The sequence below is a fragment of the Cinclus cinclus genome, chromosome 7 (genome assembly GCF_963662255.1).
Source record: "Cinclus cinclus chromosome 7, bCinCin1.1, whole genome shotgun sequence".
NCBI classification, from domain to species: Eukaryota; Metazoa; Chordata; class Aves; order Passeriformes; family Cinclidae; genus Cinclus; species Cinclus cinclus.
The window spans coordinates 23,283,871-23,305,347 of record NC_085052.1 but is presented as its reverse complement, the minus strand read 5'-3'; the positions used below and the strand labels follow the sequence as shown (position 1 = coordinate 23,305,347).

The 21,477-nt window shown below is 40.0% G+C and overlaps 1 protein-coding gene across 1 annotated transcript; it reads right to left on the bottom strand.

Annotated features, from left to right (window-relative positions):
* Positions 1-14,442: 14,442 nt before the first annotated feature.
* RPS24 (ribosomal protein S24) lies at positions 14,443-21,150 on the bottom strand. The gene is made up of 6 exons (XM_062496508.1): positions 21,109-21,150; positions 19,680-19,745; positions 18,923-19,132; positions 18,342-18,452; positions 15,385-15,420; positions 14,443-14,540 (listed from the first exon to the last, which is right to left on the bottom strand). Exons 1-5 carry the CDS (start codon positions 21,109-21,111, stop codon positions 15,418-15,420), a joined length of 393 nt encoding a protein of 130 aa, XP_062352492.1. The 5' UTR covers positions 21,112-21,150; the 3' UTR covers positions 14,443-14,540; positions 15,385-15,417.
* Between the last annotated feature and the right edge of the window lie 327 nt (positions 21,151-21,477).

Sequence of the window (21,477 nt, the reverse complement as noted above, 5' to 3'; positions counted from 1 at the left end):
AAGCAGGATTTAGACTTGGTTTAGAGGTGTATTACCATAGCTGACAGAGAACTCCAGGAGGAAAGAAAAAGCAGCACTAGCTGAGAATGAAAGGCCCTGAAAGTGAAAATTTCAGAAACGGAAATGTTTCCATTTTGCCAAAGCCAGAGGCGAAGCTGAAGGGTAAGCAGTGCTTGTACTCTTATTTGATTGCACCATTATTGATCCCAGTCAGTCAATACTACCAGTGCAGCAGTCAGAACAGCTTTCCAACACATTGACATGCTGGCACACCATAAAAAGGAGCACTTGTACAAGAATGAAACACACTACCAGATTTTGCAGTACATTAGAAGCACCTAACAATATAGGCTGTCCTCTTTAGGACACCATACAACTTCACAAAATGTTATCAGCAGGATAAAACTTTCCCTCTTATCTCTCCGTTTACAAAGGTTCATTTCAGTTCATTGGTTGAACTTTGTATTCAACTGTGTATCATGATTGAATTAGTTCCCTGAAATTTTACAAGAAAAGTTTAGACAGTTGTTTGCTGTTTTTCTAACCACTTACTATGATATGTTAACCCTGAAACACAACAATGATTATTTGAATACCTGAAACAGTATCATATTCCTACCCCTAACAGCAGAGTCATTCAGTATATATTATCCACTTTCGTGAAATAAAACAGCAGTTAACAATTTAGTGAAGCTGAGACCTGACATAATTAATGTCAAGACTCCTTAGACTTAGTAATATGAAAGGCCAGGTCTCTCTCTGGTCTCCTACCAAAGTATAAATAACTTCCCAAAAGCCAGGAAGCAACAGGTACCCAAGGACTATCTCCCATTTTTGCATTTCAGTTACGCATTTTCTCATTTCATCAGTGTGGCACAAACAAGTAACTATGACACCACACTAATCAATTTCATAGGCTATGAATGTAAATAATATATGCAATAATAAGAGGCTGCTTTTTTTCTTATACCTATTTGCACTTCTACCCAAGGCTTCCCCAAACATTTCTGAGAGGATTCACGAATTGCTTTAGCTTCTAGTAGCTAGTTATTTGGGATGGCTCATTCAGCATCACTGCCAGTGATGATGATGTAGAGCAGAAAAAGGCCCCAAATCTAAAATAGCCCATTATGCCCATTGCCTCTTATGAGTGAGTCAATGAATTGCTCTAGCAACTATTTCAATAAAAAAATATGCAGTGCATCCCTTGCTCAGGGCACCTTTCAGACTATACTATCAAGTTCTGTGAACAGGTCCTTGTAGTTGTTACAGGGCTTAACCATAACTTTAGCCCCTATGACCACAATATATCCAATATAATCCAAGAAATATCCAATTTCCATCTTCAGGAGCCTTGATGTCTTTCATTGTTTGTGTAAATCAGGACCAGAAGGCAATAGAAATTTTCTTCAAGGCAAACTCATTAAACCACATGCACTAACATCATATAGCAAACCCTGAGACTTCCCTGGAATTCGCAACACTCCTTGCAACACTGGGGGGGGGGAAGGAAGGAATCAGTAATTTTGCAGTCACCCATGCATTAAACTATTAATTCTTAAATGTCTTCAGCTTAAACCCTACAGTTCTGCAGGGCATCACCAACTAAAACAACTTGCAGCAAAGCTACACAGCCGCCCCAGTGAGTATATAACAACTTACTAAAAGCAGCCTTACTTAGAAATATTTTTTCCTAATATATTTACTTCCTCATGTAACATCACGTCCTTTTTACTTTACTACCTGCTGATTTGCTCACTTTTGACATTGGAAAGGACAAGTTCAAGTTTAGAGGCAAGACAAACAGCCTCTTTTAACTTAAAAGGAGAGACACTATTGCACTCACACCTTTAACTTTCTGCTCTCTATTTTAAGCATTTCCAACTCCTGAATAAAAGCAATGAAGTTCCTACAGTCTTAAACAGAAATCCCAGAGTTTTCCTACCTTTATCTGTGCTCAGGACTCCTTAGGGCTGCTCTCCTTGAATCTCAGGATAAATGATTAATCCCAAGAGCATTCAGAAACATCTTAGTTAAGCAGTCACTCTTCTACCTTCTTATGCAGGAGAAATGAACCCATGAATGCTCAGCTACCCATTCCTGCTCCTCCTTTCTTGGGGCCCGCAGGGTCTGAGCAGCCATCGGGGTAGGAAAGCCAAGCCCCCCCACCTGGCAGCAAGAAAAGCTCCCTGCCTCACCTGGCTGTGATGAAAAGCAGGTGTACTGCATCACTGCCCTGCTAACCCTGGGAATGGGCATCAGCTGGGCCTGGCACAGAACCAGCACTTGCTGGAGCAACCAGCTTTCGCCTTGGGGCTATGCTGGCCAACCTGTGAGGGTCTTCAGCCTGCAGGGAGGAGGAGGAGGTTTTTGTTAAAATACCTATTTTATTTTTCATAGAACAAATACGGAGAAAAAAAAAAGTGTGATTGAATTTATCATTCTGCTTGTTAAGAGACAGTATGAGGTACTCTAGTTCCATATCACATTTTTTCTCATCGTTTCTGTACACAGTGCATGTGTCTTGGTATGAGCTCCTCTCAGTAAAACCTCAGCACTTCCAAGTAGATAATAGTAATAGAACTAATATCTATTAAGCATTAATTCTTTGATTCCATTTGGAGAAAGAGGAGCATATAGTAAAGCATTTTATGATCCTTGGTATATATTTGATAGTGTTGTTGCATGCTATGTATCATCTGGAAATCAAAAGATGGCTCTTTATATTAGTTCATTTTAGTAATCCAACACATGCAGATTGCCCTACATAGAAGGGATTTAGAGTTGTTTGGTTGGGAGTTTAGAAGGGCAAGAGTATCAACTTTTCTAGGGGAATATTTTGCTTTGACATCCTTTAGGAAGACAGATGCAAAATGTAGCCCATTCATTATTTTGCAAAAAGTGCTGAGCCAAAATAGAAAAGTTCATCAGAAGAGACTTGGCTAGATACACTGCACAGATAGACCTAGCATGTTACATCTAGGCCAATAAACTAACTAGATAGTAAATATCAGAAGACTTACTTGTTCATTAGACTAATTGAGCTAATACTGTCCAGGCATTAAAATATGAGGAATGAAAGCTATATGCAAACAAAACAGCTGTAATGACTTTCTGCTAAATACTGCCTGGCTGCATGAGGCTGGGGCATATTACTCAAGTGGAGTAAAAAGAATTCCTCTGCACAACAGCAATAATCTGTAAATCCAGAGAGAATTTAAACACATGATTGAGATCTACAGCACACCATGTTCACAGCAGAGATAGAAGTGATGTTACAGCGAAACTTGTATTAGAACCCAGGATCCCTGAGTTTACATCTCATCTCAGGGAGACATTTTATAACAATTTTTTTGAGAAATAGAATTGTCTAATTTAACTGTCACTGCCTCAACAAAGAAATCAAAAAAAATGAGATAAAATTGAGCCGCTGGGTCTTACATACTTAGAAGATGAATGTAATGCTTATTTTTAAAGTTCAGATTTTAGCATCATCATAGAATAATTTGGGTTGGAAGGAATCTTAAACATAATCTTGTTCCAACAGCCCTGCCATGGGGAGGGACACCTTCCAGTAGACCAGGTTGCTTAATTCCCCATGCAACCTGGCCTTGAACATTTCCAGTGATGGGGCATCCACAGCTTCTTTAAGCAACTTGTTCCAATGAGATTCTGTGGCTGACACAAAAGTTTGTGTCAAACCTCTCAATGGCAATTAACTGCTTTGGGCTGAAAGGAAACAGGAAGCTATTCCAAGGAAAATTTTGAAATTGACTGTCCTGAAGCTAAGGGTTTCTTAAGGTGCTGGCTGTTTATATTCCTCCACCTGTATCCAAGTGATAGAAATTCAATCATCCATTTATGAGATATCCTCTAATTTGATATGAAACCGCAAAAATGTTTTGAGAAATAGATCTCAGCAGAACTTATTGCAGATGCCCTACAAGTCTCTTACACCGAAATCGTTTATCAAATATGTGTGAACCTGTCAGGAGTGAGGATTTCTGAACCTTATCCTAGATTGCTTTTTATATATGGATTAATGAATGAAATAATAAATCAAGAAAGACTGCTGTGCTCTGATTCTTCTCAGTTCCTTGTATACAGCTTCTTTTAATGCCCTAGCTTCAAGGCAGTGGGGAAAAATAGCACAGACAAAGATAGGACTGGGGAGAATCTGCTTTTCTTTTAGTAGTGATTCTACCTAGAGCTGCTTACCCCTTTTTGATTGTATTGGCTCTGCAATGCCTAAAAGCTGGGTGGGAAACAGAATTCCTCCCTCCCTAAAAGTACCCATGTAATCAAGGGAATGGCTTTCTTCATAGGTAGCATAATTACTGACAATATTTCAGAAAAAAGTCTAAGTTTTATGGCATATTCATTCTTGTCTAGAGTAAAGCATGAAAATACATGTAACAAATTTAGGCATTATTATGTCTTTTAGTCTCCCAAAGCAGTCAACTGCAGCCTTACTACTCCTGTCAGTTATACTCCTAAAGGTCACCATTATTACAGAAAACAGTGTTGATTTAACTGTCTGATATAGCTAACTTCTTAGAGATTGATCTGAAAGCAAGAGCACCAACATGAAGTCATTATATCTCTTTACCAATTTATTAATTTTTTCAATTACACACCAATTTCTTTTTTAAATTATGTGAATTTGTCATATATACAAGCCCAAAACGTATTGAAAATTCATAAACTTTCATAGTCTACAGCAGAGAGCTCCTGGCAGGTAGTACACAACAGGCTCCATGAGTCTCTTCTAAGACTTTTAAAAGCCAATCTTCCTTCTGTAGCTTGTGGAATCTGTCTAGATTTATTTTCTTTCAGGCATTACAAAGTCTTTGGGAAGAAGTGTAAATGAGGAGGAGACATTTCTGGCTCCCAACTGTGGAGGGCTATATGACTTGTAATCACAAGTACTCTGACAGTGTTTGCTATTCTGTTGCTGGAAAATCCCCTTTGCCATCCTGAAGCTTTTATCTTCTCCTTATCCCTCATTTGCATTCTCTCTTTCATCCAAACAACAACACAAGTTTAGCATTTTGACAGGTTGTCATCAGTACCATTCCTATCCTGAGGGCTAGATCCATGATGTACAATTGTTCTCCATGGTCTCTTTCATCTTTCCTATAGAGCGCAAAGGAGGATGCAGAAATATTTCCATGTTTTAACATGCAGACTACTGCAGAAAGGGGGGGATAACGCATTTTAGCTTTCAAAGGGGTGGGTGCCAGATTAATATGACAAACCTGAAAGAATCTGGATAGATAGGCAGGAAGAGATGGCATAAGGTGCAGGAGAATGAGTTTTAAATTGGTGCTGAAACAAGCCATGTTAGCACTGATGTCATGAAGTCATGGAGTGTTTGCATACCACAGCAAGTGTTTGTTTTCTCCTTAGGGACAGTTTGTGTTTGCTATAGCTGACAAGAAGAAAGGTGAGGAAGAAAGAGCTAGTCTGTTTTAAAGCATGATAGCAGAAGGAAAAAAAAAAGGCGAGCCTTTCATATATTCCTGGTGTTTGGAGAATACTTTGCTCTGCAATTTAAACAGCTTGCAACTGGTGAAGGGTGGGAGTCCTTCAAAAGAAGAAACATAGAAAAACAAAATGGGAATCGTCAGTTAAATTCTGAAATCACCAGTATGGTGTAGGGTAGAGAGGTCTAGAAACTTGAAGTCAAACAGACACTGGAAATTTGGAAGGCTGTTTTCTTTTTTCAGGCCATGTGTACTTCATGATCCTATCAATATAAAATGGCCCAGACTGTATTTATCTTACAGCCAAAAGGAACAGATTACCTGAAATTTTAGCATGCACACATACACTCACCTGCAGTGCAGTTTGGGTCAAAATACATCCCAGCATTCTGGGGATTTTTTTGGTTGTCCCTGTGCACACAGAGGGCTTAGTAGCTGGTGGCAACCACTGAACAGTCCCACTGATGACAAACTTGGGACAGTTCATTTCCCTTTGTGGTCCTAGGTTGGCTCCAAAGACATAACAGCTGCTAAAATCCAGAACTCTTGCACTGCAGTGATTCAACATACTCACTGAATATACATAGAAAGACCGTATAAGAAAAATATTTAACATGTAGATACATTTTAAAAATAAGTACTTATCCTACTAAGGCTTTCCCTATCATATAAAGGTTTTAAAAGAAAAAGATATTTTTCTATGTACTTCAAGCTTTAAGAGTTCAGAACTGAGATGCAAACTAAAAACAGTATTTCAAGGTAGAACTGTGTCTCACTACTGTGCAGTAGTCAGAGTAATTTCCTGTTAAATTAGAGATTAAGTAGAATTAAAGTATGGTTCATCTCAGAAATTCACATTGCAGGTGATGGTATCGTTAACTCCATTTTTTTATCTACGTAGAGATTTCTTTTTCTAATTGGAGATCCCCAACAAATACTCTAAAAGATACAGGTAACTGGTGAATTTTTGTGTACAGACATGTCCAGAACAGGTTAACTATCTTCAGGTGACACTTCCTTGGACAGGCAATTTCTTGTTTTCTTTTGCACTAATGCTTTACAACTCAGCTCAGAAGAGACCTTGTAATTCTTTAGGCCAGGGAAGATGTAGCAAATAACAGAATTTTAAAGAATTTGAGAGTTTGCGTATTTGTTTTTCTCATATTATAGTACCATCAGCCTTCATTTGGATTTACAGCATTAAGGAATGTTTTTGAGTATTTTATCCATGTATCAATTATTCTCTGAAGAGGACTTCACTGTATATCTACAATATTGCACTTGTGCAGTAAAAACAAGCATCTGAAGAACCCTCATGAAAATACATAAAAGCCAATTATTGTGATTTGTGTTTACATTCCAGCTGTCTTCTAATGACATTTTTTTTCCATGCCATTAAGAAAAGAGGATAGGGCCGTCAATTTCTGGACTCAGAGATAAAGTTCATGAAAACATTTAAGTATATATGTCACATTTTCTTACTGAGAAATTTTCCTGAAAAGATATTAATTTAAACATATCTAGGAGTGCCTTCATGAATTAAAAAATCGATCAAATAGAAGCAAGTAAATGCACAATGAGAGTGAATTCAACCACCCCTTTATAGAAGTCATTCCTTCCCTAACTCAAAGTAACTGCTCACCTTTGATGATAAATGCCTGATGTATTTCAGGGCAGACAAAAGGACAGATCTGGCTTCCAGAGGAATTCTTCCAGACTACTACTATTTCTACTTGACTTTGAGCAGGGGGTAGATGATCAAAGATGAGACCTTGTTAGTGCCAGTATGGGAACTCCAGCTTTTATGGAGTGCTCTAGTCAATGTGCCCACCGCAGGCGTGGAGACCTAGAGCCCTAAAGCCCCACACAGACACACACGTCCCTGGAAAGCAGTTTGCTGAGGTATCCCAGCACAGCCCCGGCATCTGCTCACACAAACAGAAGTTGAATGAGCTCCTGCAGGAAGTGGGAGGGGAGTGAACGTGCCACAATAATACCCAAACTGCAGCTGCTGTAATAGAACAGTGAATGTTCCCATTTCTTAAGAGGGTGCCATGTATATCAAACCATCCTCAGTCTTAATTACAAAACAGAAAATAATATGATCCTCTTACTGTATGTCTTTCTTTTACCCTCTCATCTGCTCTGATGTTTTATACACCCAAGTTTTAGTTAGAAACAGATGCCTCAGCTTTAGCACCCTCTTGAAATGGTTTAATACTCTAGGTAAGACCAAAGACAGAGGAGAAAGATGCTACGCTGTGCACAACTTCTGAGCAAATGGACTTGAATATTCATTAAACAACATTTAATTTAAACATCCAAACCCTAAATGCAGCAACATATGGGCCTGTTTTATTTTACATAAACTGAATAGGAGGTTGTGCCATTAGTTTCTGCAGACATAATGTTCATTACAAATGAAGTATGTTTTCCTTTAGGGAATGTGCCACCATTTCTGCAGTGTTGTCATTTCCCCAAAAGGTTCAGTATATTTACCATATGAAGTACTATTCTTGGCAATGTGCTTCAAAATGTAAACAAAATTCCCATAGATTTTCATCGACAAGGGGAACCTGAGGCAAATTAAATTCCTTAATGAGAAAGAAACAATGAAAAGCGCCCTCCCTTTTCAGTATTTTACCATATTTAAGAGAACTATCTCGACTACATAGTTTGGTACATGGGTTTTTCCCCTACCCTTTGTGACAGAACATTTTTGCCTAACTGTGTGATACGTGGTTCTACAGTCCCCTGCTGGCTAAAGGATTACTTTGCACAACTTCTTTCAGAATCTAGGATGTTTTGTTTTATGTGCCTTTACTGAAAAGCAAGGTGTTTGCTCTTGAAGTTTGTATAGATTAAAAATGGCCAGATAAAAACAGTTTGATTAATCAGCAAGCCCCATGGAAAAAACTTTGCACATGCTCCTGCACTTCATATCCCAAGAGAGCTATTTAGGTGGTAAAATAATTGAAAAAAAAAAAAAAAAAAGAAGAAAAAAATAGTCTAGGAGAACTAAGCTCAGGTAAACAAGAGAAGCTTCTCTACAACAGAAATTATTTTGTTATCTTTGCTAAATAACACAGTAATGTAGGACTGAAGAAGTGAAGTATCTTGATATACCTGGGAAGTCTATCTCCTTTCATCCATGTAACAGCAGTACAAAATGCTTTATAAACTTCCCTCAACCCTGCAGACAGCAGTCTCAGGTTTCTGCTGGGTTTTTTGGCACTTGTACCCACAGAGGTCCCAGTGGAACACTGATAAACCACTAGGAAAGACACTGATAAATAAATTGCTTTATATGAGCTTTGCTATTATTATTATTATTCTTACACGTTCTGTGGGAAGGTAAAGATAGAAAAAGCACCTGCAAGCAGTACAAATAAAATAAACAAAAAGCCACTGGGTCCATATGCAACAGGCAGCTTGAACAAAGACAAGATATTCTCTTGGCTAAGTAGTGGTTAAAGAAACCTCTGGAGTCTTTAAGGGGACAGCACAAGATCAAAGATTGAAGAACTAACTAGCTTCTGCCACTTCTAAAACATTCAAATCAGCAGTAATCACACCAAGTATTTAAAGGACATGGTGTTTATGCTATAGGCCAGTGAACTCCACTAATGAACACAGGGACTCAAGTTACAAACCTCAGAGAAGAATGCCCCTAGTTAGGCAGCCAGATATGGGAACAGCTGAGCTGTGAGGCTAAAAGGGTAAAAAATTATGTTTATCATCACTGACAAAAATTAACCCCCCACACAGTACATCTGGAATGTTCCAGTGCTCCCACTTCACACACAAAGCACAGAAGAATAAAGTAGGAGGATATTTTTTTAAGTACCTCTGTTTTAAAGGCGTAAGTGCAAATACACTTCTGTACAAATACGTAGCATAGACTATTTCAGTTGGAAGGGAATTACAATTATCATCTTGCCCAATGATCTGACTGAGGGCTGACCAGGGCTGACCTTAAAGCAGGTATGAGGGGCGTTGTCCAGGAAATTGCAAGGCCATTGAATGACATCCTGCCAGGACCACCAGAGCGCCTCGCTTGCCTTCAGCAGGACAGGATTTTATAAGGAGGCTCCCCAAAGTCTGTCCGTGCAGCACCCCATGTTAAAGCTTCTGTAAAAGTATCCTTTAGTCTTACACTGAGGCTTTCAGCTAGGTCATCAGACACTTCATACCAACAAAGCATTGCCAGGAGCCAACACACTGTTGAACCAAAATAAAGCATTTTTAAACAATCATTCACCGTGCTGAGGGGAGATTTATTTTTGTCAAAAGCACAAGTCAAAGTTACAAAAGGCAACTAATAGACATTAACACACATGAAGATTTTCATGTTCAATAAAAATGAAAAAAACAAGATGCATTAGTGAGACAGGTGTTTATTTTTCAGCATTTCTTAGTCCCTGGACAATTCAATTTCACCCTGTTTTCTGTGGTTTATGCATGAGTACAGTCCTTCAGTGTTTGTTTTTACAAGCACTATGCACTTCAATGCTAAAAATAATATATTCTTAGTTTGATTAAGTCCTCAAAAAACAATCAAATTAATATTAATGTGTGAATAGGAAGCAGTTTCTCTCAGTCCTAGGTCCTTACATTATTCTTTCCTTTTGTAAATCCCTGAAGTAGGGCCTAAATCAACCTCGCTACAATAAAAAATAAATAGTAGATTATAAATAAACCATGAAATTTCTCAGTTCTCATACTTTCTAATACACTTCTACTTACCTAAAAAAAAGGCAGCTTAATTTTACCTCTTGTCTGTAGCAGGATCCATCACACTATGAAGAGAATAGGAAACAAGCTATGCAACAACTACTGACTAACATTTTAAAAATTCAACTGTTTCCACTCTCTTACTTTAAAAATATTAAGCTGTTTTGATGGTTATTTTTACATTGGCTGTTCAATCAGACAGAAAACATTGAAAAAGTAAAGTGTCAGTCCCAATTTTCTACTTGCAACCAACACTGTGCAGGAGATATGGATCTGAGGTCATCTGTCACAGAAAAGTTTTATTATCAGTGATTGAAACCTGTTATCAAATCAACACAAATGATGCCTGGCTTAACAAACAGGCTAGCAAAAATTGACAGAAAATGATAGCAGGGTAGCAGCTCCAGTACAATCAAATCAGATCATCATGAAAGGCAGCGAAGCATGTTTCTCCTAATGGGGGTCAGTGTGCAGCCTGGCCAGCTTCATTAAATAACAGCTGTATTTTAACCCAATGAACACAAGCACAAACCCTTATCATCCACCCCAGTGAAGCATTGCACTCTTCATTTTCGCTGGCTGTGCAACATCTCCTATATTAAGAGAAGGCACAGGTGCTCTGAATCCTCTGCTCCAGCACATTACTTGACTTTACCCAAGATCTCTGTGTATGAACAGCAACCACAGAAAGAAGATGGAACTTTGGGCTGCCAATGGCCAGCTCTTGGAAATCACAGTTACCTTCTAGCACACAGGATGTCTTTTAGCCACTTCTGCAGCTGTTTCATTAGCCACAGCCTTTACAAAGAGGAATAAATTAAGAGGAAACTTACAGAATTCAAGATGTGGACAAAACTCCACAGGGAATATTTTTAAGACATAACTAGAATTAAAAATGTTAGCAACAAACCCAAGTTTCCATTTAATCCCCTTATAACAAAGGGGTCCAAAGACACAAATGTACTTGGATGTGCCTGCTCCTGACACTGATGTATAAAAGTTTACTTGAACCTTTCTGATTTGCACCTTAGATGCATTACAACAAATATGTTCATAGAACCAATTTTATCTTACTGCTATTCTGTTACGGACATTGATAAGAAATTTTTGCTGCCTATATTAGAAAATTCACCTGCTCAGATGAAATTTTGCCAGTGTTCATAGAAAAATAATGAACTATTCTTACCTCATCTCTTAGCAGTATCAAAATAACCATCCAAAAATGTTCACTAGAGCTTGTTTTGCTCATATAGAATCACAGAGAGCAGAAAGCACTTACAATAGGAATTTCAAACTTATTGTATCAGTCTAATATCAACAGCTGCTAAGATCTTGTTTTGCTCATATAGAAGCACATAGAGCAGAAAGCACTTACAATAGGAATTTCAAACTTATTGTATCAATCTAATATCAACAGCTGCTACTGGACAATGTTCTATTTCCTCTGTATAAGAAACCAATGGCATTAAAATTATTTTTTATAGGAACTGACCAGAATAATATGAACAAGTTGATTTCTTCTGCCTGTTACAAACAGATTTGATAGTGACCTACATACTTCAGTCCTTAAATGACATATTGTCTATCAATAGAAAGAACCCCCATTGCCCATTCAGCTGTTGGTACTGCAGCCTTCTCAAAAGCATACTATGCCTCATTTATTTCAAGCCACTGCTGGTATCAGCTTCACTTCTTCCCCTCAATATTTGTTCTCAAACTTGTTACAAGCTGGTCCCTAGACAAAACCACCTCATTGCACCCAGGTGGTGCCAAATTTTGCCATCTTTCATCGTTATCAAAGTTCTCTTTTTTTTTGCACAGCCAAGACAGTAATCACTGTTCTTAGTAGACCTACTATGTAATTTTGAGTCCTTCCTACAGGAAAAGACCAACATTTTCTCTGCCTGCAACTCCAACAAGCCCTAGCCCCTGTAAACAGTGATTAATACAAGTCTTCCCACCTATATAAATTTGAGATTGCTCGCCACCGTATTAATTTAAAAGTTGTTCTCCAAAATTCCTTAATCTTCTAATCTGGTTCCAGACTGCTGTTAAATAGATAAAATTCTTGAGCTACTGAAATATGAGGGCCAGGCCAAGCAGGCTAGTGACAATACTACCTTTAAACGATGGGATGTGCCAGGATCCGCAGGAAATAAAGGGCTCCTTCAGCACACAGCAGAAAAAAGTGAAGACTCCTGCTCCACTTAATTGTTTTACCTCCCACAGGAAAGGGGATTAACCTAGTGTTCACAGCACGACTCGTGCATTAAACCTCTGAATTACAGAACACCTGCTACACCTTGCTTACACTGGAGTGCAGAGGAAAAACACTGGCAGAGCCAACCTCACATGAAGATCTGTGTAAAATTCCCAACTGCTGAAGCACAAAGATTCCAGTGACAGCTCTTTGGTTGCTTGACATTTTCCAGGCAGACTCACAGGAGAAAAGGCAACAGAGAATGCTGCAGAATAAGAGGGAAAACCCCAAGAGCCTGATGTGATTTGGAGTTAATTCTAGACCCATGTCATTTTGACCCCTTCCCTAATTTTTGCACTTATTGCCTCACATTCCAAGACCAGAAGACAGCTTAAGGATAATGAGGTTATAACCTAACCACACAACAAGACTCACCTGCTATATGGAGCCACTACACTTTTTTTTTTTTTTTTTTGCTATCAATCTCCAATCAAAATGGGGCATCAAATATCAAAATATGGCACCACACTGTAACTACTTCAATCCATCTGCTTCACAGTTACTGTACTACCCACATACACAAATCTGTATTAAATAAAATCTAAGACATTACAGAGCTGAAGAAGGAAACCTTCAGTACTCCAATTCCAGACATAATTTCTTCTAGAGGCAGACACCCCTGGAACAGTACTGTTTACTATGTAAACTCAAAACATCAATCCTACACATGGCACTTTATGCCACATACCTTTATGCAAGTACTTATTTATAGATCCCTTCTATACTGCATAGAACTAAGGTAAGGTGGCTTCTGAAAAGAGCAACTAGAATTTGTGCCAGCACTCTACAGCTTCCAAGTAGTAAACATTTGGAAAACAGTAACTCTATGCTCGTCACTGAAACAGATGGTTTCCACTGAATTCAAACCAAGAGTGAAACAAGCATATCACTTCAAGTCTCAGCTCCCTCACATAACTATTTTTAATGCATGTTTTCAAAGAAATTGACCTCTTTGGCAGGGGACAACTTGGCCTCCTTTCAGCCTATTCTATGAAAAACTGCTGCATGTCTTCCTTGTATTTGTATTGCTGTGTTCACACCACCCCCTAGTGATTGTTCAATTACACTAAACAGCATCACTCCTCTCTCCTTTCATGCTCAACATCATATATGGGGTTTACTGCAGCACTACAGCTATGGGCTGTACAGCTAACAGCGTGATGCTGAACACAGACAGCAGCAATCCCACTAGCTCAAAACTCAGATTGAAGGTACTACAAGAGGCATTAAGTGCTTCCTCTATACTTGGCAGATCTTGTACAACATCCCCTTCCAAACCCTTGAGCAACTCTTAGCTGTGGTAGTGCTGATTTTCTCCCTCAAACACTAGAAGCACTTTACCTGTCTTACAGCGTGCTGCCCAGTACAAAAGTAGTGCAAATCAAAAATACTGCATCTAGGATAAAAAGTCAGAGCCTTATTTCCAGTACAGAATTTCTGTTTTCGATACTCCTCAAATCACCTTCACCCAATTGCCCACACTTCTATCTTAAATGGCTCCTTTAACAGTACCAGATGAAAACTTAGGGGTGTGCCAAATAGCTTGCAGGCCAGAGACAGACCCCAGAGCCTGTTCTGACAACCCAGAAACAAAAGACAATTCCTAATGCCTTCATTAGTGAATATCTTAACTGTGCAAGTAGGCAGCTCTAGGTGTCTCTGTCTGCATGCTTTGTTCTCCCTTCCACTGTGTTCTACAGGTCTATATAAAACAGGCAGCCAAACAAAAGGACTTTCCAAACCACAGTTTGAACAAAGGCATGTCTACCTCCAACACTGCCTGCTTGGTATTAGCTCCTGCTACTACCTGTAGGAAGCTGTGGATCACTGCAAATTGATACTCAAAACAAGACTTGGTTAATTATGAAAAGATTTTAATCCAATGTAAACAGTACACCTACACTGAATTTCTCCAACTTTACAAAATGGTAGCTTTGAAATCAAAATTAAAAGGCAAACTAGTATTTTATTGACAAGAGTTTATTTGATGTTAAAGTCAGATGAGCAGCTTCTGCTTTCCAGAATAATTCATTCTATACTTCTTCATAGAATGATGCTGCCTGTAAAGGAAAAAACAGACCACTGATACACAATTAAAACAATTTTTACACTTGTACTTTTATAAAGCCTGAAACGTTTCCCAAACAAGTGAAGTGAACCACACTGCTCTTCTTGTAAGAGCATAAAGTTCAAAATTTCCCAGCACTGCTATGGTAATAAATGAGCCTAAATTATAGCAATTCTGTAGAAGAGATCAACAAGCTTTGACAGCTTTTGCTTAAGACATCACACTCACTATATCAGCTCAGACATACTGTTTAAGTTCCTTCCAACTGAGTCACTCAGACCATTTGTAATAAAACCAAGCTTTTTTCTGGGGCAGTTATTGACCGCAGCACTTAGGTTTCTGCAGTAAAGATATAAAAATGTAGTCTGACTTGTCTGTTAAGAGTATCCTGTTTGCTTGTATGTATTTTACTCAAAATGAGTGCCTGTAAGAAGACAACACATATCCATTCCAAAAATTAGGTCTCATGCTACTTTAATCTATTTTAGACAATCAAACTCAAACGTCTATCCTCTTTAGCACACCTACAAGTGAAAAACATAAGCCTTGTTCACAGTAAGACTAAATCAGCAACCTGAGTAACAGTAAGTCTGAAGTACTTGATGCATTGTTTCAGTCTTTATACTAATCAGGTATGTCATGCAAGTCAAAGTCACATGAGGTACCAACTCAGTAGTAAGTGTAAATGATTTGTAAATATTCTTCGCCTTAAACTCTTGCACTGGGTTCTACATGTGCACAAGTATCACAGTCTTTGCATAAATCAACCTCAGACTTGTAATCACAATAACTGCAGTGCTCAATGCCTGCCCTTACAAAGCATTCTGAAGGCATACCTGTTATCCGTTTTCCACCCGAAGAATGCTCATTTACTGAAAAAGAGAAAGCATCAATTAGTAAGAATTTCATCTAAATTCTACTACTGTAGAAAATTGAGCTTTGAGGGATTTTAGTCACACTCAAAGCGCTTCTTTCAATTAACACTGAAATGTGAGAGGAAACCCTTGAAATTTGGCTACTGCAGAGACTGAAGACTTAAGATTTCACTTACTCCCTTAAACTCACCAGCTATTTAGAGCTTAACTAATGCTCAGAATGCAACTAACTGCATGTTCAATTAGACCTACAGCTAGAATGGCTTCAAAGTGCTTATCCATGCACACTTCTGCTTGACAGCCACACCTCTCAAAGACTGACACAGCTACATCTGTGACATTAAAAGGAGGGTGGTGGTTTTTTTTTTTTTTGCCTTTCAGTATCACTATTTTGAATGCAAAAACCAGGTGAGGCACACCCACATATACTTGTTGAAAATTTTAGCAAGCTCAGCAAGCTCCAGAGCCATAGAATATATTAAGTAACACAAAATACTTTAAAACACTTCTCTTGAAACTGCAGGAAAACAGAATGGGAATTCTAAAGGAGTAGTAAGTGAAAGGAAGCATGAAAGAAAACAAGACATCAGGATAGTTATGTCTGAGTTTTTCATGACTACATCATATGTAACTTTTAGAATAATATACACTTGCCTGAACATTTCTCAGAATCAAGTACTGGCACATTTACAAGATAAAATAATTCTCAGGTTATTCTCTAAGGGGACTCAAAAATGTATTCCAGGGCTCCTAATAAAAATTTCTCCACATAGGTGTGATAAGGATGATGAACAACACCACAACATGATCTTTGAACATGCATTTCTGAAGACAAAACTTAGTGTACTTCACAAATGTTTTATAATGAAACACAGAATTCTTCTCAAGTAAGTTGTTCAGGAAGTGCACGAAATAATTTGCCCTAAGTGACAACAACAAAGATTAATAAATCTGGTCAACAAGTCACATCTAACACATGCAGAACTATTAACTGAAAGATCATTTTAACAGACATCAAAAGATCTCTGACAGTTCACCTACTACTAAGAATGCATGTTAGTTTGACAAGCACTTGATACACAAGTCACATCTCCTACATAATTACCACGGGGCATGATCCTTGCCTTTAATTTCTGAACTGTTGATATGCTTTAAGAGAGCTTCTATGAACTGGACACCATTAATAATTCAAGTAATTTGTTCACTTTTTATTAACACTCCACAACAGCTACCTTCAGGTGAAAAAATCTTAAAAGAGGAAGTTCCTCTGTACGAGCGGGATTGGTGCAACATGAAATGACTCCTCTGCCATTGACAGAAGTGTGTACATTAGGTGTTACTAATATACCAAATGCTGATTTTGTGCCATAAACCATTGTAGGACTTCATGATTGTGCATTAAAGCACAAAGGAAGAAGGCTCCTCATGTTTTCTAGTAGAGTAGTTCCCTGATCTAGTAACTGTCAGTGAAACTGGTTCCTTTCCATCCAGGGATAACAAGAACTTCACTTCCACACTAACTACAATATCTAATTTCATTGAGATTTCCAACTCCACCATCATTTGTGTCTTGGAATACTGAGGGGCAATAGTTAAATACACTTCAGTGCTGACAACTGACAACTGTGCTATTTCCAAGCACCATCTCAAATGCACCAAGCGTGATGTGACTTAGCTTTCATGTACAACACTACTTTAACACAACGATCAAGTTCCACATGCAATTGCACTGTACTACTTTGAATCAGATCCTGAGTTGACAGAACCAATGCCTCAAGGCAACAACACTGGGTTTCTTGGATTTCTTCTCACTGGGAATTATGTTAAAGTTGATCCAAACTAGTTTCAAAAAGTCTGGTTTGCTGCTAGCCAAATTTTACTTCCTAGTCACATGAATAAAATTAATTATGTAATTAAGTGAACCCTGACACTACAGATCTGAAGTTTAAATCAAACATGCATACAAGGCAGTACAGTGCTTCAATTAAAATGACAGACACATTTCAGTGATGCATAAATCAGGCACCAAATCCATGCTCATTTCCAGTACCTGCAGATACTTCATTTCTGATGGAGAGTTCCAAGAAAGTAGGAAAAAAGCAGAAGTGAAGATTACTAAAGTTGAAGATAACAAGGTATTTTCACAGCTACAGAACTAAGTATTAAAATCAATTACCCTTTGTCCCCTTGTTTAAACACCTGAAAAAAACCCACTTGCCTGTACAGCTTATCCAATATTTATCAGAAGATGGAACACCAAAGGAAAGCCATCGGCTTGCTACGCAACCTATTTTCAGTTTTGGTTCTGTTTTATGATAGAGGAAATCTGCCCTCCCTCCAACCTGCTTGTATCACGTGCTAGCCACAGCCCAGGAGGGCTGCATCACTCTAGCCTCACCAGATAAAGACTGCACTGCCATGGGTGTCAGTCCCTCAAACCCCAAGGTATACTACCTCATTTCTATTTACACACAGTGCTCACTGCCTACACCGCACATCCGTACCAAACTTACCTCAGTAAGTAACAACATACCAACAGTAACTGGTGGAGTAAGCATGAGGGGTTTAGGCAGCCTGAGTGACAAGTGTTAACATTACCTCATGTGTGTACTGCCAGACTGAATTATGTGATTAGAGCAATATTGTTAGAATCATGAAGTTTAACTTTAGTTCAAGTGACATAGGAAACAGTAATTTAGGAAGCATTGTTTCATTTCATATCAGCTAGGCTGGCAGCAGTGAGGAGCAAAACTAAGCTACTGAGCCAATGACAAGCTATACAACACACAGTTTACCTTCTGTTATCCAGCAGAACAGGTGAAAAATAGAAGAAAAACAATGTTATTCCGTTGAAGAATTCCTAAACAACATTTCAAAGGCATGTGCTCACTCTAGCTTAAAAGATATTCTCATCCTACCTTCTTGCCAGCACCAACATTTGCCTTGGCTGTGCCCCTGACTTTCTTCATTCTGTTCTTACGCTCCTTCCGCTGCTTCCTGGAAGTCTTTTTCTTTTCATACAAGCCGTGCTATTAAAAAACAGTTCAAAGTGTTTTTAACATTGTTTCTCTACTAACAACACTTCAAGTCCAATGATTTCTCAAATGTTCAAAGGCAATTTAAATTTGAAATAGTAACTAAATAGCAAGATCATTAACTAATGAATGATTCAACACATAACATTGAAGTAGCACATGGATCAGCCCCATTTCTTATGCTTATTCTAGACCTCTATTAGTATTCTGTTAAAAGTTACTGCTAAACACCTCTGGTACTAGTTTTGCCTTCCCTTGTAATATAGAATATTCCCAAATCCCTTGTAATAGAGAATAAAAAAACACACTTAGCCTATTCTGCAAATGCAAAAGGTAACGTGTTATTTCAGGAGGTCTCATATATCCACACTTTCACAAACCTTAAGAGTTTTTACACATGCAAATCCTGAGTAACTGAACAATTCCAAACTGTCCTTCTTTCAAGATACCAGAAAACAACATACCCTGGCAAGCCTGTGCTTTGGTTCATTTTTCTTTGCATAGTCCAGGGAATCATAGATCATGCCAAAACCGGTTGTCTTGCCACCACCAAAGTGAGTTCTGAAGCCAAAGACGAAAATTACATCAGGGGTTGTCTTGTACATTTTTGCCAGCTTTTCCCTGATTTCTGTTTTGGGGACTGTGGCCTTCCCAGGATGAAGAACATCAATAACCTAAGAAAGAATTTTAACAAGTTGATAAAAGGTCAATATCCAGCATACAGTCCCACCATGAGTTCAACACTTAAACCCACCTTAGCAGCAGAAACTACTATTCATTTGATACAAAAGCATTCAAAAGTTTCCTGTTTCACTGAGTCATTTAGACTGAAAAATACCTTTAAAGTAATTAAATCCAATAGGAAATCCAACCCCATCAGGTGTCTCAATGGCACTAAGTCATGTTCTCAAGAGCTACACCCACATGCCTTTTAAATACTTCCAGGGAGGATGACTTGTCAACTTCCCAGAGGAGCCTATTCCAATGCTTAATAATCCTTTTGGTGCAGAAATTTTCCCCAACATCCAGTCTCAAGCTGGGACAACTTCACCATCAAGCCTTACCTTGAGCACACATCAACACATTTAAACCCATAGGCTCCTACAATTCTTAATTTAAGAACTCTATAGAGATTTTAAGGGCCTCATATCAATAGTGGTTAAACCTTCTTCCCACCCAGAACCACCAAACAAATAAAGGCAATCTTTTGTAGTCTTTTACCATCTGCTTGCGCTGCAGAAGTCTGTTGGTCATGAACTTCCTGGTTCTGATGGTCACCGTGTCATTCTGTGTCATTAAATAAAACAAAACAATAATTACAAATGCAAGAGAAGCTTAACACACACATAAATAATGCACAGTACCACAACAGTCAAGAGCCTCAGATACAGACAGTGAGCTCATAACCCAAGTGGGCTGATCTTGGGCCACAGAAAACACCTTTAGGTAATACAGTGAGAAACTGACCAACTCATCCCCAGCATCCAACATCATCCCCAGCATCACCACAGCAATATACACACCTTTGCTACCGTCCTGTGAAAAGCTAAAGCAGCTTTTACTACAAGACATGGATCTCAATCCCAAGTACGTAACAATACAACAGAAGTTTCCTTCTAAGCCCAAATGTTGCCACCTCTAAGGCTTCCCACCCCAAAGACAAGGGAGCACCCAAGACTCCTGGATGCTCCTGGCTGAAAGAAAAAACAGGTTAGTGTTACATAAGCTTACTGAGTTTTTTCAGTACATTACACACTTGGCATGGTACTTGGTGTGTTAGTACCTGACCTCAGAGTAAGGACATGCAGAGGGTTGGGGGTAAAGGGCAGGGTGAAAGGGAAGTGAGCATATAAAGTCAGTGAGTGACCATGCAGTGGAACAGTAAAGAAGCTTTCCCTAACGTTCAGGTGGAATTTTTCGTGCATCAGTTTCTGCCCTTGTCTAGACTACTATTTCCTGGCACCACTAAGCAGAGTCTGGCTCCATCCTTTGATACCTCCCTTCAAACACTGATAGGCACTGATAAGGTCGCCTTCCTATCATCTCTTCTTGAGCTGAAGACGTTCGGCGCTCTCAGGCATTCTTCCTAAGAGAAACGCTCCAGTCCCCCCAGTCATCCTCACTGCCCTCCACTGGAACTCTCCTGGAGCTCAATGTCTGTACCGGACTGACGAGCCCAAAACTGGAAACCACGCTGAGAAAAAAGAGCAGATCAGCTGCCCCGAGCTGCTGGCCATGCTCTTTCTAACGCAATGAGCAAGCTTCTCTCAAAACCCTGCACATCGCCATTTCCACAAGGATTTCAGACCGGAGCAGCCGCGATAAAGGCGGGCGTGACCCACGGCAGCCCCCTAGCACCCCCAGAGCAGCAGCGCACCGGTGCCGCACTATCCGAGCCCGCGGCTGCTCTGACCGAGCACGGACACGGCGCACCCGAACAGACTGTGCGGCCCTCACCCCGCAGCTCGCTGCTACCAGCGGGCACAGACGCGCGGCGGGCCGGCCACAGGAGCGCAGGCTCGGTGCCCGCCATACCCCCGCGGGCGGGTGCAGGCGGGCCGGGAGGGCGGGCCGAGGCCGTGCGGGTGCGCGGAGGGGCGCGGATGGCGGAGGCGCGGGACGGATGGCAAGGCCCGGCCCAGACACTCACCATGGCGGCGGCGGCAGCTCCTGCGACCGGAAGAGAAAAGGATCGGGGTCCCCCCCGCAGCCAATCATAAGGCGGCGCAGGGTCCTTCCGGCAGGGGTGGAGTTATATGTGGGGCTGTCCTTTTTAGGGCCGGACCGGGCAGCAAGGAGTGGTGGGCATGCCTTTTGTGTGCCTGGTGGGGGAGCCCGGGCGGGGAGTACTCTGCGTCCCGTCAGGGGACGGCTCAGCTCTGTGAGCGCCGCGTGGCCATCTCGGCCGCGCTCAGTCCCGCCGTGTGCTGGCGCTGCCGCGGGCGCCCTGCGGGTCCCCAGGCTGCTGTGGGGACACGCAGAGCCACGGGCTGAACGTGGCGGCGCAGCCCTGTCTGAG

Coding starts and splice junctions, on each gene's coding strand:
- RPS24 (XM_062496508.1), bottom strand. Junction 19,133..19,679: donor TTCTGCAGCGCAAGCAGATG/GTAAAAGACTAC, acceptor ATTCTTTCTTAG/GTTATTGATGTTCTTCATCC. Junction 18,453..18,922: donor CAAAGCACAGGCTTGCCAGG/GTATGTTGTTTT, acceptor GTTTTTTAATAG/CACGGCTTGTATGAAAAGAA.